This window comes from Cannabis sativa, chromosome 2, assembly GCF_029168945.1.
Source record: "Cannabis sativa cultivar Pink pepper isolate KNU-18-1 chromosome 2, ASM2916894v1, whole genome shotgun sequence".
Classification (NCBI taxonomy): Eukaryota; Viridiplantae; Streptophyta; class Magnoliopsida; order Rosales; family Cannabaceae; genus Cannabis; species Cannabis sativa.
This window is the reverse complement of record NC_083602.1, coordinates 69,033,210-69,058,031: the sequence shown is the minus strand read 5'-3', so window position 1 is coordinate 69,058,031 and position 24,822 is coordinate 69,033,210. Positions and strand designations below refer to the sequence as shown.

Genomic DNA, 24,822 nt, shown 5'->3' with positions numbered 1-24,822 from the left:
ACAACCAGAATATTCTCCTCCGCGATCAAAATGAACAAATTTTATGACTCTTCCCAATGATTTCTCAAGAACATTTCGAAAGATTTTGATTTTATCAAAAGCGTTGGATTGTCTCTGATCAGGTAGGTGAGGCCATAAGAAGAAAAAACATCGATAAAAGTTATAAAATACTTGTTGCTGCACAACGTGTTGGAATAAGGTTTACTGATGTTAGTGTGGATAATCTCTTATAAAGAGTGACTATAGTGAGCAGTCTGCTTTCTTATTTTAGTCAATTTTTCACCAGTACAATCAGCACAAGTATCACAACCAGAAACATCAACAGGAGAAAGAATTTTAGCTAGAAGTAATCGATCAATTCTTTCTTTAGAAATATGACCCGATTTATCGTGCCATAATAATAAGGATGTTATCTTAATATAAGATTTCTTATCCACAATATTCACAATATTGAAAAAGGAAGCTAAGGAATTCAATGATAATTTGAAAAGAATATCAAAGTAAAAACAGTTTCCAATTATTCGGAGTCAAACATAATGTCAACACTATAATTGGCTAAACGAAAAGAAAATCATTGTTTAACTATAAGCGGAAGCGAAACTGAATTACTTTAAAAGTAAGAATCAAGAAATTACTGTTCAAAACAATCTGAACACTAAACTGTAATTCAAGAATAAGTGTGCCAATATAGATAACATCAACTCTAACATAAGTGCCATTTTAAGCTTTGACTCCCTCTCACTTATCTTCTGAGATCCCTTAGCCCCTGGTTGTGGTTGCTTCTTTTCATATTTTCTTTATCCTTTGTTGGGCTTGAGTTGAGAAACAAAGTGAGAAGACTCATTCTTCTCATTTTGTTAGCTTGCTTTGCTTAACTTTATACTGAGAAATAAGGTTACAAACACTTTATATTTTACTATAAGTGTTTAGGTTGTCTTGATAAGGCTGAAAGAGGCAGGAAGTGCATGAAGAACTTGAAGAATAGTGTAAAAGTCGAGAAGAGGAATATTATAATCTTTCAACTTAAACTGAACATTAATAATTTTTAAAATAAAACCTCGCACTCCTTTGATTTATCATACTGAATGGTTGTCATTGCATTCATAAGATGTCCAACTGCAGCGATTTCACTAGTGTGAAATAGTTTTTCTTTGCTTTGAAATATTCATTAGCATTTGTGGTGTTTGGCAAACCACCAAAAGATGTTCAGGAATTAAACGTTTCACAGCAATGAGACTAAGATGATTTGAATTTTTCCAATGTGCATGAAGAATTTTTGGGCAACAATTCTGATATTAGAATAAGATCAGCAGATTTTTTTTTTCTCGAAGGCATAAGTCCAAATCTATTATGCCTAAATTAATTTTCACATCTCGTTTCCATGTCTTAAAGTTGGAAGCATTCAGAATTCAGATAAAAACGTTATTGTTGTTCGTAGAAAGGAGACCGAAAAATCCAAAAAAAATAAAACTTGAATAAGCAATATGAGCGATGCATTAGAAAATATTGTAGAGTCAACTGGTCCTTATAAACTCCCCTTTGGGGTGAGAATATAACACACACATGATCTACCTTCATGAAGTTAACAACAAAGAAAAAATACATATCATTTAAGAATTTTATTACCTTTGGGCAAATAAATTTCTTAAAAATATGTATTAATTCAAGCAAAAAACTAATAATAAATTTATATATTTAAATTATTACCTTTGGGCAAATAATTAAAATATATACATTTAATATTAACTCACTTCATGGAATGTGAACTAATATATGTAAATACTACCTTTGGGCAAGTAATTACACATATAGTCAACCAAAAGATATAATATTTTCTTCAACATGTGAAATTTGGTGATAAAATAGTCATTGAAAATTAATAATTTTCAACCAAATTTCCAAAAGAGATATATAATTGCTTTTATTATATTGATAATCAAAAAATAAAGTGTCCACCATAACACATTATTTTTGTATCAAACAATCAAGTTTTATAACTTTAGAACAACAAATAATTAAAAGATGCGAATATAAGAAAATTGGTGGAGACTACATAGTCAAGATAAATTAAACAAGAGAGTGACTATGTCTTATGGAACGAGAAGAAACCCAAAAAATTTTCTATGATTTACGGATTTTGAAAAATCATCAAAAATTATTTTTAATAATTTTTTAACTGCATAATTATCATTAAAATAATAATAATTATTAAACGGAGTCAAAAAATTAATTAAAAATCACCAAAAAATCAGAAATTAAATTCTAATAACGCTGGAAAAAAGAATCGTCAAAAAACGACGTCGGACGGCAGCGCACGCGCCCCCACGCGCCGCTGCCGAGAGTGGACTTTGCTGGCAGACTTCATCTTCAAGCTTGAACCGAGTCTGAAAGTGGGTCGCACGACCCGGTTCCAGGCGGTCGGGTCGGAGACGAAAAAAAATGCCAAAAATCGACGAAAACAACGGGAAAGCTAGGGGTTTTGTCCGGAATCGATTTTCTACTCTATTTATGGGTTCAATTTGGGAGTAAACATGTAAAACAATGCTTGATTTTAATGAAACTAATCCGAAAATATAAGAACTTAAAGAACCGATTTGGCTATGTGTCTTATCCAATTCGAAAAAATCAAACGTCTAGAAACATTTTAAATCAATTGGTAATGAGATTTGCACCATCAATTTTAGTGTATAAACTATAGAATCAAAAATCCCAAATTAAATTTCATAAAGAAAAAAACATAAACCCTAAAAATTTAATCTTAAAATTCTCCTAATTTGTTCAATTACTTTAAGCAAGTAATATATCAAAAGAAAGAAAATTCAATAATGAATAAAACCCCTAACCTTTTAAGATTGAAAAACAAAAAATTCAATATAAAATAATAGCGAAATTAATATGTAATTGAAGAAAATTAACATATACATATTAATTGATATACAAATTATAGGTTCTAAATCATATACAATAGGCAATCTGATACCACATGTTAGATAAATTAACATAAACCCAAGATCTATTTGTATATAACATAGAACACAATAGTAATATATAATAATTAGGTATGTGTACCTGATTGATCCATAACAATTATCTCTGTTTGATCCACAGCAGCTACTCCAATTTGATAGTGCAATACTATCAACTAAGTCTTCCTCCCTAGATCTCTAAATCAGAAGCAGTTTATTTATCTGATTATAAAAAAATATACAATTGTGATGAGACAATATGTATTTATAGAGTTAGGGAGGGGACTTAGCTACAAAACTCTAGTTGGACTGGGCCTGCTCATCAAAGGCTTCAGTTAACTAGAAAAGCCCACACTTCTGCTTCACCTAGACTTTACACACAGATGCTAAGCCCATTAACAATTGATCACCAACAACATGGGCTAACACAACAAAGAACTATCCAATCAATCCAAGTTTTAATAAAACCAATAAAACTTAATGTAAGCCCAAATAAAAAGTCTAACAGAATATGGATCTCATGGCTAAGTACATTTGAGCTCACTCTACAAAACAAGACTCTCTTTGGGTGAGATGGATTAATGTTGTCTACTTGAAGGACTAAGATTTTTGGAGTCTTACTCTTAAAAGTGAATTTTGCTGGTATTTTATAAAGCTTCTTAACCTGAGAAATTACATTGATCATCATTCCTTGATGGAGGCTGAGAGATAAGGGCATTATAAGGTAAAACATATTACTTTTCTCTTCTTACTTGTGATAGAGTTTTTTATTCTCGATCTACCTAGCAGAGACTTTGTGTTCCCAAACACTGCTTCATGTTTGGCAAGCGATTAATAATCATTTGCTCACAGGGGATCATCTTAGAAAATTTATGGACTTGGTTTCTCGTAGCTCACTGGTTTGTGCGACCTCTGACAAAATTGATCAGCGTGTTATCTTTGATTGTGTATATACGAAAATGGTGATTCTGGATGTGCAAAATTAGTTTGGTCAGTTCATTTGGCTTGTGGACATGGAGGCTTGCAGGGCCGACCTTAGGCATAGGCGGGCTAGGCCCGTGCCTAGGGCCCACTCATTTTAGGGGTCCAAATAAAAAAAAATACCTTTTAAAAAATATACATATTTTTTTAAATAATTTTTAAAAATATCATTTATCTTTATAGTAAGAGTCTAATTTTTTTTTTTTACCTATGTTCCATTTTAACTCAGGGTCGGTCCCGGAGGCTTGGATGACTTGGTGTGAGCAACCCATTAAAGGCCCTTGTGGCTGCTGTTTTGAAAACTATAGTTGCTGCTATTATATATTTGTACGTGGTGTAATAGAAATAGATGTATCTTTAATTTTATTTGTAGCTCTGCTAAGCTAAGGTGCTAAGTAAATCGATGAAGTTGATTGTCAAGAGTTAAGAGTTGTTTTTTTTTTCTAATCTCAGCGAAAGGGAAACTATGTTTTGTCTTTGATTAGCACTTCAGTGTTTTGTGTTCTTGGCAACTTGCTTTATAGTTCGGTGGTTGTGTTTTAATAAATTTTGTTCCTTTGCTTAGAAAAAAAAAAAAAAAGAAACATTAAAGATCACTTTTTACATTGGTTACAACTTACAACAACATAAGATTTGTTTCTCCACTTAAGAAAGCTTAAAAATAAAATACCAGACTACTAAAAGTTGACAAACAATTCAACCTAAGAAAAAAATCCAAATCTTTATACAAAAAACAAAATCAGATTACATTCTGGTTGATTAATGATGAGAATTACATATTCATAAAACGCACAATAAAGAAGAAAAAAAGAAAAGAAAGAAGCAAAGCCATCTATTTGAACGGAGACAGAGGGTTCGGACTACGGTGAGCTTTTGAATTTGAACTACGAAGCTCCTTACATACATTGTCCAACATGCCAAGAAAGTCTCTCACAATCACAAATATCCGAAGTGGGTTGGCTTCTTCTTTACTCACATCACCATGAAAGTACTCTGTAATTTCTTTGACAGTAGACAGAACTCTGTCTTCGTCTCCCTGTAGCTCCTTAAGCCTCTTCTCGGCAAAACCCAGAAACGAATTCATGGAGTTTACGAAGTTCCCACCTCTCTCATCCATTCTCAAGTCCTTAGTAATAAGCCTTCTCAGTTTGGACATCTCATCATACAGGTTGGAGACAGAGCTGGCGAGAACATCCAAATCAATGGCAGCCGTTTTCTTCACGTTGTAAAGCTCAGTGCTAAGGCCAGAGACCAGTTCTAGTCCCATTCTCCTGTAATCTTCTTCTTTCTCTTCAGGGGTTCTGGTTTTATTCGCCTGGTTAATTCTTCCCATTATGCTATCCGAAACTCTGATTCCTTCTAATCTGATAATCTCCTGGACAACGAAATGGAGCAGAGTGGTCTTGCCGTCGGTGCCTTTAACGTCGGCTAGTTTGAGCAGTGCGTCGAGCTTGAAAGCTCTGGCACCTCCTCTAATGGTTCCCACGTTCATACGGTTGCCTGTTTTGAGCACAGCTTCTAATAACTTCAAGAAAAGTCTGCTTGATCTGAGTTCCTTGCATGCTTCCTGACACAGTATTAAAATATATTTGAGTGAAATGACAACGAAATCCGTAAGGTTTGTGAGATTATTATGTTATTATGTGTATTTTTTATTTAAATTCATTCATGGTTACCTCTAGCATTGAAAATGAGTTTTTGAGGTGAACCACTTCGTCTTCAAAAGTTTCTCTGTAAAGCATTGCTTCAACTCTTTGAAAGGCATAAGGTATGGTAAGTATGGCCTTCACAAATTTCTCTGCTGACCCCAGTTCAGTGATGTCTCCTTCGTAGCCGGAGAGTTTAGCTTCTTCATCTTTTGTTGGTGCCATCTTTACAAGTGCTTCTAGCTGTTGTAATGACAAGCCATTCCCTGTGTTTTTCTCCCGTTCAGTTAAACTAATATTTCATTGATAACCAAGTATTATACTGGTTATGGATAAAAAAAAAAAACTTGCATTGGATTGGATGAGTGATATGTGTATTTATGTTACTGTATGCATTTCTTGGGGTAAGCTATATTCAACAGTGTTCGGTTAGACTTTCATTTTTACACGTACACTACAAATGAAAGCAGCATATTCTTGTATGTTTGATGATAGTATCAGAAATCTAATCAAGAATTTTATGAATACCTTGTAATATTGCCTCACATACTTGCTCACCAGTCACACTGATGGCTTTGGAGAGTATAGTTATGTTCTGTAATCTCTTTGGCTCCAACACATGCTTGCTTGGAGAAGGAGTTTTGCTCTTTGCTTCATCATTCTTTAATGAGTTTTGTAGACTGTATCCGAAAAGTGACTCAATCATTTCCTCATCCAACCTATTCCACATTTCACAGAAGAGAAAAAAAGTTTAAACTAAATAGGAAACAATATATGATATATTAAATTGTGTTTTATATTATATTTTATTTGATTTATATCAAAGTATTATATATTTATGTATGATATACAATACAATTCAATATAATACTATACAATATAATACAATACGGCATAATATGGTAGAACAAACACGCTTGATATAACTTACTCAAATGAACTTGATCTCAGCTTGTCCCACACCATGGAACGATCTGGTGCAGCTCTTACTTTGTCCCAATGAAGAGGTTTCAATTTTGGAAGCGGTGTTCCATCTTTTCCCAATGCCGAAAGCTGATCAAATTGTGATGGTGGAGGAGGTGGGGTGCCCTTGGAAAATGCATTACTAGCTCTCAACAATGGAGGAGGGCATGGTGGCGGAGGAATTCCGGGTGAGCTTGGTGGTGGTTTTGAGGGGTTCCTAAGTGGAGAAGGAGAAGCCAACTCATTAACTTGCATTGTAGTTTTGTTTGGTTCAGAAAGGGAATTTGGCTCTTTAGAAGATGATTGGTTTGGCAATGTGGAAGAGCTTGAAGCTTTAGACTCAGCTCTAGTTGAGCAAAAAGAAAGAAAACTTACACGTGGGGGAGGCAGAGGTGGTGGTGGTGGGGGAGGAGGAGGGCTTAAACTCTTTTGACTTATGGAGTTGGATGCTGCAGTTGGTGATTTGTCACATTCATCTTTGCTTGGTGTGTTTAAATCCGGATATGGAGAAGAGTTTTGAGATAAGTTCACAAGAGGGGACATTAAAGTAGATTTGTTCCACTCATTTGGGTTGAAATTCTCTAAGGCATCACTGAAACTACCTACTGAAGCATTGGAAAGACGAATGGCATTAGACGAGTTCGAATCTCCAAAGGAGTGAAAAGATTCATCATCATCATCTTCATCAGAGGAATGATATTCTATAGGAACAACTTTAACCCCAGATGAGGAAGTGAGGCTATTATGTTCTTGGTTGGTTGAATCTGCATCTTCATGTACTGACTTAATTTCCCTAGAACTACTGATGTTCTCAAATTCAGATTTCACTAATTCTTGGACAGACTCCTCTCTCTCAGGCAATGTAGTAGTATCATTTGGTCTGCTTTGATTTGGTGATGATGTGACAATAGTTTCAGAAATTTTCTTTAGATAAGGAGAAGGCTCATATGGTGGTTGTTGCTCTAGATCTTTTCCTAATGAATCAAGATAAAAGAGATCAAGACCAGGATTTAAGCTCACCTTGCTAGCTGATTTGTTGAAGCTCATACACTTGGATCTGCCTCCCTTTTTTCCATAAACTGTAATTTTTCTTTTGTGCTTATTTTGATCTGTTCTGTACTTCTTGTAAGCCCACATGAGACCAACGACACAAACCAAAGTGGCAACTCCTACTGAGACTAGAACAGCCATAAGAATCCTTTTGACTTTTCTTTTATCATCATCATCATCTTTTTTAATCTTGTCAGCTGGATGAACTTTGTTCAAACCATGTTTTGCAGCATGGGGAATCAAATGAACATGATGCATAGGCGCAGGAGTAGGAGCAAGCACCGGAGCTGGAGCAGGAGCAGGAGCCTCAGCTTCACCAAAGAGCGATGGAGATGGGGCTGGAGAAAAATATCCATAGTCACCATTTGATGTTCTTCTGACGTGGAAGCCTCTTCTTAGCCCAAGTAAAACCCTGAACTTTTCCACTAAAGAACTTTTAGGCTCTTCTTCATTATTCTCATCTTTTCCTGAAACTTTCTCAATCACATTCAGATGATGATTATGAACATTAAAGTTCTCTGGTGCATAGGCATTTGACAAAGCAGCAGAAGCATCATTATCATCAGCATTGTGGGGGATGATGGTGGTGTTGCAACTGTTTAATGATAAAAGCACGAAAATGATTATTATGAAAATCATCATGAGCAGTGTCTGAGAAAAAGAACCCATGTTCTCATTCAACCAAGAAAAATAAAAATCATCAAAACATCAATCCAATATCCAACTTATAAATCTTCTGCTACTTTTCTTTCTTCCTTTCTTTATTATTCTTTTTTTCTTTCTGGTCCATTGTTTTTCCTTACATAGTAAAACTTATTTGGCTGGTATAGGTGAAAGAGAGAGAGAAATAGTCTTTAATGCTACTCCAAGGAATCCCTGAACATGGCAGTTGTAGTTGTACAGTGCCTTCTTAACTTCCCCTGCTCTTATCTCATCTCACCACCATTAACACTCCTGCAAAACACTGTTAACATTGTATCACATAATTGTGCCTGTTTTTATCTATATTCGAAATTGTGGTTGATCCCATTCTTTTGTCTTGGTTTTTATTAATAATATTAGTGCCTTCATTTCATTCAGTTCAAGAGATAATTCCAAACATGTTGCTTACTTTAATGCTTTTTCATAACTAATCACTAATATTTTCACTTATTTTCTCATTTCATTTAAGTCACAACTTTTTAAGGAGGGGGGCTCTAAAACAAACAGTATTATGTCAAAATACTAAAGTCATTAGTCATGGGTTGTTTTTGTAGTTGAATAAAAAAACTTTTAGTGGCTCAAAGCCACTAAACTAAATACACAAATCAAATAACAAATGAGCCCCTGTTGCTGCCTTCTAAGTGGGTCCCATTTTATTGGTATGGCCTAACTCTCAGAAGGGTCACACCTACAAGTTTTCTCTATTTTCCAACCTCCATAATTAATGAAAAAGAAAATAAAAATAGCAAAAATGGGCCATACCCATATGGACCATTCCATCAAACTCTTCCACATGTGAACTTCTTTCATAATCATCATAGAAATCAGAATCCAACACATCTCTAACTAAAAATCTATCCTTATTTAGACCGAAAATAAACAAATGATTAAAATCTCTATTAAGGATTACTAGTCCCTCTCTCTCAAACTTTTATGTTATGATTTTTCCATACAAAAAAAGAAAGAAAAAAAAAAGAAAGAAAACTTTTATGTTGTACTTTTCCTAGTTTAGAGTATCAGGTTTGGTGGGTTTGTCACTAAAAGTTGATTTTATTTGGTCGTGATATCTTTAATTTAGAGGGTTGATATATGTTACTTAGAGGTAGCTAATTGCTAATGTTAAACTTGGGATCTAATATTTAAATGTAAAATAATAAAATACGGTATCATAATATTTTTATTCAGTAATGATACGTGTGCAGTGATAAATTACTCGAATGATGTGACAGTTTTTTTAAGCCAATCATATCTTATTAAATTTGAGATTCACAATTAAAAAACAGTATCATATATGATTGTGCATATATACATATGGAGACTCTTCTTTAATTTCAAGGCCATTAATCTTGTATGTGGGTATTGTTGGTGTTGCCCTATACCTAACCGAGAGAGAAAAGACACAAAGCGACAACCAAGTCCACCAGCTTATCTTGGATTTTTTTCCTTTTGGCTTTGGCTTACCTCCAGTAATTGCTTTCATTATATTCAATCAGACACTACTGACTGAGGGACCGCATTATTATATACTATATAGTATATAACATTTCTGAGAAGAAAAATGGAGTGTTGTTCCCTATTACTGTTCTGGTTTCAAGAATCCAACATTAGAGTCAAGCCAAATCAAAAATACTATGCTTGTTTTTTAGCTTCATACCCCTGAGAAGAAGATCATTTGGATAGGAAGAGGGTTCTTTTATATGTCAGTTTTAGGCAAATGGGATGATTTGACATTTTAACTTTAGCATATGCGAATTGTAATCCTGAAAGTAGGACTATTTTATGTTTTGGATATCTATAATTAACAGTTATAAATTTTGTATATGGTAAATATTTAGAACATTTTTATAAATTCTTAAAAATTCAGAATAATTTACCATTCAAAGCTATGACCAACATGCAATGTTGTATTAAAGTTGTTATTATTTAATTATTAATTTAAATAATAATAATGAAAATTAAAATTAATATAATTAAATTATATTTTTAAATTTATAATTAATCTAATTTTTAATTTATTAATAAAAAATATATCTAACGAATTTTACTTAACAATAAAATAAGTAAATAAGTTAATTTTTTTTAAACAATATAATTAATAAATATATTTATATAAAGGAAAGCATGTAGGTGGTTCTCTATAATTTTTGAAAAATATGTGAGAGTTTCATATTAAATGTGCTAAAAAATATGATTAGTCACTAATTTTTTTTTTTTGAAAGATGAATTTTATTAAGAAGAACCAGAACTACAAAATATCAGAACAGTCGGCCTTACAAAATTTGGCCAACCATCCAGGGATAAAATGAGCAAAAAACTGTGAGGTTTTAGTAGCTAGGCATTTCCTAGCTAACATAGTAGCACATTCGTTATGGTTTCTATTTACAAAACTGATATTATAGTCATTAGAATCCTCCAATCGAGCCTTTATTTGATGAATAAGTGTTCCTGCAGCACTCAGTTGGTTATCCTGGTTCTTGATCGCTTCCACCACAGCTTTACAATCCGACCGGATCTCAAAAGGTCTGGTATCAGTACTCGGCCGTCCTTTTATAGCTTCCAAAATGGCCCAAGCCTCAGCCACAGTCACCGAACAGCAACTGGGAATGTATACCATACCTGCAGTAAGCACTTTTTCGTTCCAGTCATGCCACAGAAAGCCCATACCCACTCCAATCTGATTAGGATTAATCGCAGCATCACAATTTGCACATATACTGCCCATATTAAGAGCCTTCCAATGCGTCGAATTAGATGGGGAGGCCACCCTAGTCTTCAAATCATCACTTGGGTTGCTATTCGAAGCAGGATAAGCTGTGAAAACCCAATGTAACACCTGAGCCCCATTCATAATAGGGAGCTTATTCCACTTTCTGTTTCGATTCTCCCATATAGCCCACATGATCTTAAGAGAGTCTTCAAACTCACTCCTTGAGAGCTTCTCCCTTAAAGTTGTCAAAAGATCAAACATTGACCCATCACCCTGTTGGGTTTTATGCCCTAAATAAAACTCATTTCAATATAATCAGATTTACTAATTAATAAAGATCAGAAATAACGTTTTATGTTGAATGGTTCACATGATTTATTTCATGATTATATATACATATAATGTATGAATTCTATTTAAGTCCAGAACATATGAATTTGTTAATGATTATAGTGTTGTCAGCACAGTGGAATATAATCTTGATTATATGTTCGAAAGTTTATTCCCTGATTTTTCAGAACACTGGATTTAGATTGACATGGTATAATCAACGATATGTATTCTTACACCTTGGATAAGTGTTATGTCCTTTCCAGGACATTGGCAAAGTTTACCAGCATCGGATGTATGGAGTATACATCGGAAGGGACCGATATTGAACTTTGATTAGATATATTAGAATTTACCGTAATATCTATTCAATTCAATATCACCTGTTGATCCTAGATCAAATGATCTTAATCCTGATATGATTAGGTTCAATCTCAAGAGTGTTATTCGTGTTCTTTGATTTGTTAGTTGAGCCTACTTTTGGGTCAGGGTGATACGTACATTTTGGGAACACGGTAGTGCAATTGAGTGGGAGCGCTAACACAAATGTGGAATCTATAGCTTCTATCTGGCGAATAGAAAGTAAAGGATGATTTCCTTCGAGCTTAACCAAACGAAAATAAATGGTGGAGATCTCATTTCACTTAGCTGAAATATCATTTATACAGGGTTAAGTGTTTTAAGGATAAAATACATTGTAGGGTGTTACGGTAATTTAATCCCTTTACAGTGTAAATCATCTATATAGAGGATCATTGATCACATTAGGGTTATAACAATGGATAACTAATGACGTGTCTATATCGTGGAACATATAGAACGTTCTATATACTGAGAGTGCAATTCTAAGTTCTATGCGTGGATTCAACGAAGAATTAATAACTCAGTGAATTTAAGATATAAATTCTTGATCTGCTTATTGGAAGCTTGGATATATAGACCCATGGTCCCCATACTAGTTGAGACCATATTGCTTGTAAGACTCAATTAATTGATTTTGATTAATCAATTATAATTCTAAAGTTAGACTATGTCTACTTTATGAATTTTTACTAAGCAAGGGCAAAATTGTAAAGAAAAGAGATTCTAGGTTTATTTATTAATTAAGAGACTTTATATGTCTAATTAATAAATATATTAAATGACAATATTATTTGATAATTAATTTTTAGTTATTAAATAATTAGAATTGGCATTTAAATGGTTGAATTTGAAAAATTGGCATTTTTGAGAAAATGAGATGCAGAAATGATAAAACAGCAAAATTGCATAAGTAAGGCCCATTATCCAAGGCCCATGGCCGGCCACACTTATAGGCTTTTATTATTTATTTTTTCATTATTTTAATGCCAAATAATTCTAACCTAAACCTAGGTGGTTACCTATAAATAGATAGTGATGCCTCTCATTCACACTTAACTTTGTCAGATGAAATTTGAGCCTCCTATTCTCTATAGCCGAAATCACCTTCTCTCTTATTTTCTTCTCTAAATTTTGAATTCCTTGAGTGAATGAGTGAGTGCCCACACACATCAAGTGGTATCTCAATCATAGTGTGTAAGACTGTGGAAAATCAACCAACAAGAAGGAGATTCAGCATCAAAGGAAGGAGAGAAAGAGATCCAGGTTCAGATATTGATAATGCTCTGCTACAAAAAGGAATCAAGGGCTAGATATCTGAACGGAAGGAGTCATTATATTCCGCTGCACCCAATGTAAGGTTTCCTAAACTTTATATGTGTTTATTTCATTGTTTTAGAATTCATATTAGGATGTTAATGAAATATACTTGTTAGTAAATCTAGATCCTGGTAAAATATATCCAACAACTAGTATCAGAACCATGGTAATGATTTAATTTCATGAAATATGAATTAAAACGATGTTATATGTTGATTTGGATGGTTTCATGTGGTTTATGTGCTTCTTTGATGATAGTTTAGAAATCGCAATATATATTACGGAAATATTTTTTATTTCGATCTAGGATTATTTTTTCTGGAAAGTAGACAAAAAATTAATAAATTTAGGCTTTTACAGAACCTAATTTGGATTTTTTATTAATTAGTTATGATTTTTTGAAGTTGAATGAAAATATCTAAAATCGGGTGGCACACACGCGCGCGCACGAAGGGATATCTCGGCATTTGACGCGGTTTCAGACAGCCTGACCGAGGAAACTCGGACACGGGCTTTCTGAAGACGCGTCCCGCCGAGCTCCTTCGGTCAAGTAGGCTGCGTGCAGCCTCAAAACTCGGCCATCCCCTTCATTCCGCGCGCGTAGGGGTATGCAATGCATACCCCTGTGCACCAATTTTATTTTCGTCATAACTTTTGATTCAAAAATCGTTTTTCATTGAAACAAAAGCCAAATTTTGGTAGAATTTTGTGTAGAATCTGAATTTTCAATTAAAAATCTAATTTTCAGAATAAAATTAATTTTTATTAATTTTTTAATTAATTAAAATTAGTTTCTGATATTAGTAGGCTTTGAATTTTAAAAATTTGATTTCTCACAAAGGAGCCTTATGGTTAATTTTGAAACTTTAGATTATTTTATTTATTTTAATTATAAGATCAGATATTATTTTAAATTTTAAATGATCTTACTTTGATATTAAAATATTATCTTTTAAAAATAATCTTGTACTAATTTCAAAATTTGCTAACCATATCATATCTTTTTTTCAAATTTGTTATTTTCAAAATATTTTTTAATTAAAATTATAAAATTAGGAATATGTTAGGTTTAACATTTTATCTTATTAGACATTTTTTAATAAAATTATATTTTGGCAAAAATAACATGAAGATTTGAAAAATTGGTTAGTTTAGTTTGAATAGATATTTTAGGGTTTCAAACCATAAATTTTTCAAACTTATTATTTTATTATTTTTTATTCTAACCATATAAAATATCTTATTTTTTCAATTAGTTTATTTATGTAATATTTAAATTTATTAAATTATAAGACTCAGAATATAATAAAATATCTAAATTTAAAATTCAAGTTATTATATTATATTATCTTATTAGAAATTTTAAATAAATTTAAATTTTGAATAAACCTGATATTTGAAAAATTGGTTAGATATTTTTTTATTTTTTTTTTGTTAGAATTTAAGAAATTTAGGAGTTTGTTGAATTTTGAATTTTTTCAAATATTCTCTAACAACCTAAATTTGAATTCTAGTTAAGATATTTATTTTAAAATTTAATTTAATTTTAAATTTTAAAATTGAGATATTTTAGCTTACTTTCCAGATATTCCAGATCAGTTATTTGTTTGTAATGTTTGATTATATTATTATGTAATCAAAATTTTCTTACAAACCTATGTTTATTTGATCTAAATTGCTATGATTAACTTGTTGACAGATCCAATGATCTGATTTTAATCATAGTTCAATTAACAATAGATCTTATAAATAATTTGTAACAGGTAAATTTTACAATTTCTTTCATCTGTGTAAACCTAGTAACATGATAGGGCCCATCTAAATCTTTTGACCTGTGTGAGCCTATATGTTTGCTATTGGGCTTAGATGCATATAGGAAGCCCATTTAAGTTTTACTAAGTAAATGGACTAAGTTGCTAAAATAAATTTTGACATAAGTAAATTTATTTAGGCCCAATTAGATTTGGGCTTATTCAATGAATAACAATTGTTTATTTAAAGGTTAAATTCCTCTCTTTTGGGCCTTGTGTGAGAGTTGGGGGCCAATAGAAGTGGGTATGATATACTGAACCCAGCTCCCCCTCACATGAACTACCCCAATTGTGAAGGCCCATTTGCCTTATTTAAATAATTGTATTAGGTTAATTATATTAGTCTAACCTAATTAAAATTGAATTAGCAACATAATTAACTTTTAAAATATATGAAATTTATTTTTTCATTTAATATTTTAAAGTTAATTGTAGAAAAACATTTAGTAAATGAAATTATTCTAGATAGTTATTTCTAGAACTAGTTATTTTTTCTAATATTTAATTAGGAAAAGATCATAGATTGTGAAATTAATTGTTTAATAATTAATTTTGGTACAATCTAATTTAAAGTATATTTTTCCTAGTATTAAACTAGAATTAATAATTAAGTCTCCTCTATACGTAATTATTTATTTCTTGAATTTAATACATTTAATTAAATTGAAAATTTAAATATTTAAGTTGATTTTCATCATGATACTTAAATATTATTATTTTCATGTTATTTAATTAAAATTGAAAATTATTTTAAGTTTGAAATCTTATTTCATATAACTTAAATTTGAATAATTTTCAAAATATATTTTATTTTATTTTATTAATCTTTTTCCACAATTTCGAAATTGCATTTCTTAAATGCATTAATTTCGAATTTTATTTGAAAAATAGATTAAAGTTGTAAATTATTTATTTTAATTTTGGACCAACTTAAATCAATGATTTTTTTCATTTAATGATTAATTAAAATAAATGAAGTAAAATATATTTAATTAGAAAATGAATTAATTAGTCCATGAAAATCTAGATAGATATTATCTGTTTTTGCTTGAAGTATTTTTCTAGTGTATTTAATTAAATAGAAAATTAATATTTAAGTTGATTTTCATCATCATACTTAAATATTTGAAATTTTTCTTATATATTTAATTAAATAGGAAAATTATATTTTTTGTTGTAAATTAATTTTATTAATTAATTTTGAGCCAACATTAAATTAGAATAATTTTTCTAGGATTTATTTTTTATTTTATTTTAACATGCAATTTCGAAAATTGTATTCTTAAATACTTTAATTTTTCGAAATGCAATATATATTTATAGAAAATTAAATTTGAGTTGTAAATTAATTTAAATTAATTTTGTAACAACTTAAATTGAATATTTTTCTAAATATTTATTGGAAATTAATACTAAGATGGAAATAATTCATGTTATTTTCATATCCATCTAAGTAAAATTTATAAATATTAAATTAAAATTTATATTTAGAATTTTCATTCTAAATTGGTAATTTTAATTAAATAAATATATATTTAAAATAAATAGATTAAAATAAGTATCAAAGAAAATTCAACTCTCTTTAAATAATGAGTTTTATTATTATTAGGACATTCGATCTCCATTGTTGGTCTTACAATAATTAAATGTTTTCAATATAACCTCGAGACGCTAGACTTCGTCTCCCTTATGGATGGTTATTCGTTGAACGCATTTAACACCGTAAGATCTCATTTGATAAGTGTTTTGTAAGTTTTCGTCTCTATTAGACTCTCCCCTACGATGACTACTTAGAGATAAACTTATAAAACATGAAACAATGGTGGAAGCTCATAAAATGAGAATAACCTTGACTCTCGCCTACCGGTACAATGTTGGATTCTTATTTTGATCGAATAAAAGGTTGCTAGAATGGTTTGCATTTTAGATGAGCTGACTACTCTATTCAATGAATGATACTGTGACTCTCGCCTACCGGGACACTGTATCAGTTTGTTGGAAACCTTGGAAATTATTTAGGATTGTATGTTTTAGTATTTTCACTTGTCATTCCTACTTGCTATATGTTTGATAATTTCTGAATTGTGTATGAATTTATATTGAACCATGTTATTTTCTGTTATTAAATTGTAGTTTAACTTCGAATCTTCATTGTTGGTCTAACTTGGTTTGTTTTTCTAATGAGATAAATCCCTAATAGATTTTCACCATTAGACATACATAATAGTGTTAGATCTCGAAAGATAAATATTGTATATGCAACATCTAGCTGCTCATCAATTGATGACACCTTAGACTAGTATTTTTACAATATGAAACAAGAAGATTGTATAAATAAGATTACTTTGACTCTCGCTAATTGAAGCATCGTTGGATTCTTATTTATAAACGAAATTATCCTAATTCCTCTTAGCTTATTCATACAGTTACACTTTCACAAGTGTTTAATACCATTTTCTATCAATGGATGCAAACTGTATGGAATATGAGTTTAGTATTCTGTGACCAGGATCCACTTGCACTATTCTAAGAACTCTTTAATGTTACTAAACCTAAGTCATCAAAAAGACACAACCACACATTTTTAATCTATGGAATTTGTATCTTGATCATAGTGGTATTGACAAGATCTATCTCTGCAAAGAGTTAATATGCCTATATCCACTGAAAGTAGGTTCATCTCATTCGCAGATGGATGTACATGCATGGGTGGATATGAATTTTTCGTTGTATTCTTAAAACGATCACTCTAGATTATACCTTATGCAAAAGAAATTTGAAATGTTTAAAATTTTTGATTTCTAGCAATGGTGATTAACCATTAAGGTCAGTGGTTAAAGATCTTGCGAACTGATAGGGGTGGAGAAATAGTTAGTAGATATGCAGTTCAAAGATCATTAATTTGATTTTTGAATTATATCCAAACTTACCTCCCCAAAAATTTCGATTTGCATATTGATGATTAGTTACTAGTCGTTGCCTAAATCCTTCTATGGTAATACAATTTCAGAATGATGCAATGGTTGTATACTTAATGTAAATCATTACTAGATTCATGGATGACCTAATCAAAATCTTAAGAAAAGCTAGAACTGTTAACCATGGTTTGTTAGCTATTCTAAGTGATTAGGGGTGGACCATCCCATAGTCAATAGATAAGAAAGTGTTTGTTTAAACAAATACTACTTTTCTAAGAAAATAACTAAGTCTGAAAATAAAGTAGAAAATAAAGGAGATATTTTTCTTGATTCCAAAAGTGTTCTATCATCTTATTTGACATATGATGATCCCACTGCCTCTGTTGTCTTGTCACAACCGAAGATGTTAATACCATTTAGTTTTCTTAGACATAATTCACGGTACCTTGTCGTAGTGGGAGAGTTTCTAGGAACTCACCTTCTTGGAAGACATTAGTGATTAAAATTCATTGTGAGTTTAAACAAGTAATGGATTGTCAAGATAAGAAACTAAGAAGAAAAGCCAATAGAACTACGGTTTAATCCATTCACATGGAGTAACCTAAATTTTTCTATTACAAGGACATAAAAGGAAACTTTTGTTAATAAGTCTATTCAATGGACTTAACAAAACTTCCTGTTCCTAGTATTATAGGTTTGAGTTTATCTAAACCTATGGTTTATGGTATACTTGGTAATTACTTACTCTAATGCAAGTAACTTACCTTAGTAAGATGCTGAAGCATTTGTTGGAAATTATTTTACCAGGATCTTAGATCTACTCAGAAGTATGTTGTTGAACACCCTAAATATGAACTTTCTAAAACGATGAAATAAACACATATAAAGTTAAGGAACCTTACATTGGTTGCAGCGGAATATAATGACTCCTTCCGTTCAGATATCTAGCCCTTGATTCCTTTATGTAGCAGAGCATTATCAATATCTGAACCTGGATCTCTTTCTCTGATTCTTTGATGCTGAAACTCCTTTTGCTGAATGTCTTTCTTCATGATCTTCCTCACTATGATTGAGGTATTGCTTGCTGTGTGTGGGCACTACTCATACACTAAGGATTTCGAAATCTCAATGAGGAAGAGAGAGAGAGTGGGTTCGGCCAAAGATAGGGAGAGAGAAGGGTCAGGTTTTTCTCTGAAGGAAAAATAGAAAATTTAAGTGTAATTTTTCTGAAGCCTTCACTATCTATTTATAGCATTCCACTAGGGTTAGGTTTGAATTATTTGGCATTAAAATAATGAAAATATCAAAGGGAAAAACCCTACAAAAGTGGCCGGCACTACATAGTGGATTTGGGCCTCACTTTTTGCAATTTTGCAGTTTTACCTTTTTTGCATCTGATTTTCTCAAAAACGCCAATTTTCTAATTCAACCATTTAAATGTCAATTCTAACTATTTAATAACTATAAATAATTATTAAATAATATTGTCATTTATCATATTTATTAATTGAACCATACAAAGTATCATAATTAACAAATATGCCCCTATAAACTCTTTCTTTACAATTTCGCCCTTACTTAGTGAAAATTTCACAAATAGACATAGTCTAATTTGAGAATTATAATTGATTAATCAAAACCAATTACATGAGTCTTACAAGCAATATTATCTCAACTAGTGGGGGGACCATGGGTCTATATAACCGAGCTTCCAATAAGTAGATCAAGAATTTAGCACTAAAATTAACTAACTTATTAATTCTTCGTTGAATCCACGCATAGAACTTAGAATTGCACTCTCAGTATATAGAATGCTCTATATGTTCCACCATATAGACACATCATTAGTTATCCAATGTTATAATCCTAATGTGATCAATGATCCTCTATATGAATGATCTACACTGTAAAGGGATTAAATTACCGTTACACCCTACAATGTATTTATTCCTTAAAACACTTGACCCCGTATAAATGATATTTCAGCTTATGTGAAATGAGTACTCCACCATTTATGTTCGTTTGGTCAAGCTCGAAGGAGATCATCCTTTGCTTACTATTCGCCAGATAGAAGCTATAGATTCCATGTTTATGATAGCGCTCCCACTCAATTGCACTACCGTGTTCCCAAAATGTACGTATCACCCTGACCTAAAAGTAGGCTTAACTAACAAATCAAAGAACACGAATAACCTTTCAAGATTGAGCCTAATTATAACAGGATTAAGAACATTTGATCTAGGATCAACTAGGCGATATTGACTTGAATAGATATTACGATAAGTTTAATAAATCTAAGTCAAAGTTCAATATCGGTACCTTCCGATGCATACTCCATGCATCCAACCTGAGCTTTACTTTAACCAATGCTCTGGAAAGAACATAGCATTTCTCCAAATGCAAGTAAACTCTGTTGTAGATTATCATATCAGTAAACCCTATGTCTGATAAATCTAGGAAACTTTATTCACATAGTCATGTTTACTTTCCAATGTGTTGACGGCACAATAAACAGGATCAAGTATGTGAAAAGGGTTTCAGATGAATTTATACATTATGTACATATAATCATGAAATAAATCATGTGAACCATGCAACATTAAATGTTATTTCTGATCTATATTAATAAATAAATCTGATTATATTGAAATGAATTTTATTTAGGGCATAAAACCCAACATCATTTTCTTTCTAATGGCAATCTATAGAAGCTTCACAAGTTCTTAGGCATAGATTTTATTTATCTAAGGAAAAGTCTCAACTATTCCAGATAAGATAAAGCCATGAAAGAATTTCTTAAATCAACAGTGAGAGGTCTCAGATATGCTTTTGTATGCCTTAGACCAGACACCTGCTGTTGAGTGGGAGTAATGAGTAGGTATCAAATTAATCCAGGAGAAGAACATTGGAAGACAATCAAGTAAATCTTAAGATTAAGAAGAGGAACTATATGTTAGTCGATAAGGGTGTGTTTAAAACTCTTAGACTACACCACATCAGATTTCAAGACTTGCCTTTGTGTTAGAAAGTCTGCTGATAAGATGGTGATTACTCTGGGGGTGGAATAGTGATTTTGGAGAAGTGTAAGGAAAGTCTCTAGGTCTACCAGAAAGGGACTGAATGTTAAAAGTTGCAGGAAAGGTACTTACTCAGTCTAAGGAAAGTTCTATACATTTGTGGCACCATTCCAAATTGCCTTAACTACTAGTGTTACTTCCTGAATAACCAAGAAGTAGTTGCCAAAGGTATAGAATCCAGTATCCCAAGAGAGTAGACATATAGAGAGGAATTTCACATTATTAATGATTTTGTGATTAAGGAAGAGTAATGGTGGAGAAAAGGTTGTGTTTAATTCAACCTTTCACATCCTATTACGAGGAGTTTACTACTACTACACTTGATTTGTAAATCAAGGTGTTGAGATTATTTGAAATGCACATTTTGTTTTATATTAGTGCAAGTGGGAGTTTGTTGGGTTTTATGCCCTAAATAAAACTCATTTCAATATAATCAGATTTACTTATTAATATAGATCAGAAATAACATTTAATGTTGCATGGTTCACATGATTTATTTCATGATTATATGTACATAATGTATGAATTCTATTTAAGTCCAGAATATATCAATTTGTTAATGATTATAGTGTTGTCAACACAGTGGAATATAATCTTAATTATATGTTCGAAAGTTTATTCCCTGATTTGTCAGAACACTGGATTTAGACTGACATGGTATAATCAGCGATAGGTATTCTTACACCTTGGATAAGCGTTATGTCATTTCCAGGACATTGTCAAAGTTTACCAGCATCGGATGTATGGAGTATACATCGGAAGGGACCGATATTGAACTTTGATTAGATATATTAGAATTTACTGTGATATCTATTCAATTCAATATCACATGTTGATCCTAGATCAAATGATCTTAATCCTGATATGATTAGGTTCAATCTCAAGAGTGTTATTCGTGTTCTTTGATTTGTTAGTTAAGCCTACTTTTGGGTCAGGGTAATACGTACATTTTGGGAACACGGTAGTGCAATTGAGTGGGAGCACTAACTTAAATATGGAATCTATAGCTTCTATCTGGCGAATAGAAAGTAAAGGATGATTACCTTCGAGCTTAACCAAACAAAAATAAATGGTGGAGATCTCATTTCACTTAGTTGAACTATCATTTATACAGGGTTAAGTGTTTTAAGGATAAAATACATTGTAGGGTGTTACGGTAATTTAATCCCTTTACAGTGTAAATCATCTATATAGAGGATCATTGATCACATTAGGGTTATAACAATGGATAACTAATGACGTGTCTATATCGTGGAACATATAGAGCGTTCTATATACTGAGAGTGCAATTCTAAGTTCTATGCGTGGATTCAACGAAGAATTAATAAGTCAGTGAATTTAAGATATAAATTTTTGATCTGCTTATTGGAAGCTCGGATATATAGACCCATGGTCCCCATACTAGTTGAGACCATAGTGCTTGTAAGACTCAGTGAATTGATTTTGATTAATCAATTATAATTCTAAAGTTATACTATGTCTACTTTATGAATTTTCACTAAGCAAGGGCGAAATTGTAAAGAAAAGAGATTTTAGGTTTATTTATTAATTAAGAGACTTTATATGTCCAGTTAATAAATATATTAAATGACAATATTATTTAATAATTAATTTTTAGTTATTAAATAATTAGAATTGGCATTTAAATGGTTGAATTTGAAAATTGGCGTTTTTGAGAAAATGAGATGTAGAAATGATAAAACAGCAAAATTGCATAAGTAAGGCCCATTATCCAAGGCCCATGGCCGGCCACACTTATAGGCTTTTATCATTTATTTTTTCATTATTTTAATGCCAAATAATTCTAACCTAAACCTAGGTGGTTACCTATAAATAGATAGTGATGGCTCTCATTCACACTTCACTTTGTCAGATGAAATTTGAGCCTCCTATTCTCTATAGCCGAAATCACCTTCTCTCTTATTTTCTTCTCTAAATTTCGAATTCCTTGAGTGAATGAGTGAGTGCCCACACACATCAAGTGGTATCTCAATCATAGTGTGTAAGACTGTGGAATATCAACCAACAAGAAGGAGATTCAGCATCAAAGGAAGGAGAGAAAGAGATCCAGGTTCAGATATTGATAATGCTCTGGTACAGAAAGGAATCAAGGGCTAGATATCTGAACGGAAGGAGTCATTATATTCCGCTGCACCCAATGTAAGGTTTCTTAAACTTTATATGTGTTTATTTCATTGTTTTAGAATTCATATTATGATGTTAATGAAACATACTTGTTAGTAAATCTAGATCCTGGTAAAATATATCCAACACACCCAACTTCCCACACTGTTTATACCAAGGAAGTAGTTTCCACACAACTTTTACTTTATCACAATTCCACAATGCATGAGGGAGGGTTTCAGCATGACTTCCACAAAGATCACAAACAGGGCTGACATTCATACGTCGATGACACAAGTTAGTCTTTGCTGGCAGCCAATTGTGGCAAACCCGCCACCCAAATAGCTTCATCCTCGGAGGCAGCTGCAAACTCCAAAGCATTTTCCACCATTTATTAACTTCTCCCATATTTGAGCATCTCGTGGGATGAAGATTCATTTCCCTCCCAACTCTATACCCACTTTTGACCATATAATTCCCATTAGAAGTATAAGGCCAAGTCAATATGTCTTCAGTATATAAGTCTATCGAAATACCTCAGATCCATGGGATGTCCTCTCTATGAAAATGTTGATCAACTTCCTCCATTTTCCAAGTCCCCTCCTCTGTTATGAAAGTATGTAGCTTAGTGTTCGGTTCCACTCTAGGCTTGTGAGTGAGAATCGCTCCGGAAGGCCGAGGTAACCATTTGTCTTCCCAAACTCTAATTTTCCTTCCATTACCAACACGCCACCTTGCCCCTTCGCTGAGAATCTTATGGCCCCAAATAATTCCTTTCCAAACCCAAGAGGCCCCCGGTGGACACCTAGCTTCCATGAAAGATGAAGTGGGAAATAGCTATTTTTCAAGACCTGGGCCAACAAGGAATGGGGATTATGAATGAGACGCCACCCTTGTTTAGCCAAAAGTGCTTGGTTAAATTCGGTTAAACTCCGAAAGTCAAGCCCTCCATCTTCCTTCGGCTTACAAAGCTTATCCCACGAGGTCCAATGAAGTTTCTTGTTTTCTTTTGTATCGGCCCCCCAGAAATTAGCTGCCATGGTATGGAGGTTTTTGATAAGTTTCTTAGGAAGACGGAAGCAGCTCATAACATAGCTTGGGATTGCTTGGACCACGACTTTGATTAGAATTTCTCGACCTACTTGGGAGAACATCGAGGCCTTCCACCCCTTTAGTTTATTCCACACTTTATCTTTAATAATCTCAAACACCTCTTTTTTCTTTCTTCCCACGAAACTAGGCAGCCCCAGATATTTAGCATGATGAGGAACAAGACGCACCCCGAGTCTAGCGGCAAGAGCATGGCCCTGAGTAGTTGGAATCCTCTTTCCCATACACACCTCCGATTTTTCAAGGTTAATTTGCTGACCCGACAGCCTGGCGTATCGTTACAAAATTAGTTTCATATTGTCACATTCGTTCTCCCTTGATTCTAGGAACACAAAGCTATCATCGACAAAAAATAAGTGCGAGACCTTGACTCTATTACTCCCAAATTGAACCCCATTAATCCTTCCAGCCCTCTCGGCTTCAGGAATAAGGCAGGAAAGACCCTCTGAACAAATCAAAAAGAGATATGGGGATAGCGAGTCACCTTGTCTAAGACCCCGGGTAGGTTGGAATCTTCCAATTTTCTCCCCATTAATTAGAACCGAGAAGGACACACTTATCACACATCTCATTATCTTCTCAATCCACTTCTCCTCATAGCCAAGGCCTCTCATCATTGTAATCAAGAAACTCCACTCCACTCTATCGTAGGCCTTTGACATATCAAGCTTTAAAGCCATTTTCTTGCCATTTTCGAATCGTTTTGTCTTCAAGCAATGGAGGCTTTCAAATCCTATCACAACATTATCTTGGATTA

The 24,822-nt window shown here is 32.5% G+C and overlaps 2 protein-coding genes across 2 annotated transcripts; both read right to left on the bottom strand.

The window, feature by feature from the left end:
* Window positions 1–4,528: 4,528 nt before the first annotated feature.
* Window positions 4,529–8,751, bottom strand: LOC115719747 (formin-like protein 11). Its single transcript, XM_061110814.1, has 4 exons — window positions 6,525–8,751; window positions 6,122–6,312; window positions 5,624–5,859; window positions 4,529–5,514 (listed from the first exon to the last, which is right to left on the bottom strand). Exons 1-4 carry the CDS (start codon window positions 8,273–8,275, stop codon window positions 4,780–4,782), a joined length of 2,913 nt encoding a protein of 970 aa, XP_060966797.1. The 5' UTR covers window positions 8,276–8,751; the 3' UTR covers window positions 4,529–4,779.
* Window positions 8,752–10,553: 1,802 nt separating this feature from the next.
* LOC133034471 (uncharacterized) lies at window positions 10,554–23,426 on the bottom strand. The gene is made up of 2 exons (XM_061109562.1): window positions 23,131–23,426; window positions 10,554–11,250 (listed from the first exon to the last, which is right to left on the bottom strand). The coding sequence occupies exons 1-2, from the start codon at window positions 23,424–23,426 to the stop codon at window positions 10,554–10,556; spliced, it is 993 nt and encodes a 330-aa protein (XP_060965545.1).
* Between the last annotated feature and the right edge of the window lie 1,396 nt (window positions 23,427–24,822).

Excerpts from the sequence above, each read along its gene's own strand:
- LOC115719747 (XM_061110814.1), bottom strand. The coding sequence starts at position 8,275 with ATGGGTTCTTTTTCTCAGACACTGCTCATGATGATTTTCATAATAATC. Across the intron at positions 6,313-6,524 it reads CTGAGATCAAGTTCATTTGA|GTTGGATGAGGAAATGATTG; the intron begins GTAAGTTATATC and ends AATGTGGAATAG. Across the intron at positions 5,860-6,121 it reads ATGTGAGGCAATATTACAAG|GGAATGGCTTGTCATTACAA; the intron begins GTATTCATAAAA and ends AGAAAAACACAG.
- LOC133034471 (XM_061109562.1), bottom strand. The coding sequence starts at position 23,426 with ATGGTCAAAAGTGGGTATAGAGTTGGGAGGGAAATGAATCTTCATCCC. Across the intron at positions 11,251-23,130 it reads GTGTGGAAACTACTTCCTTG|GGAGAAGCTCTCAAGGAGTG; the intron begins GTATAAACAGTG and ends GACAACTTTAAG.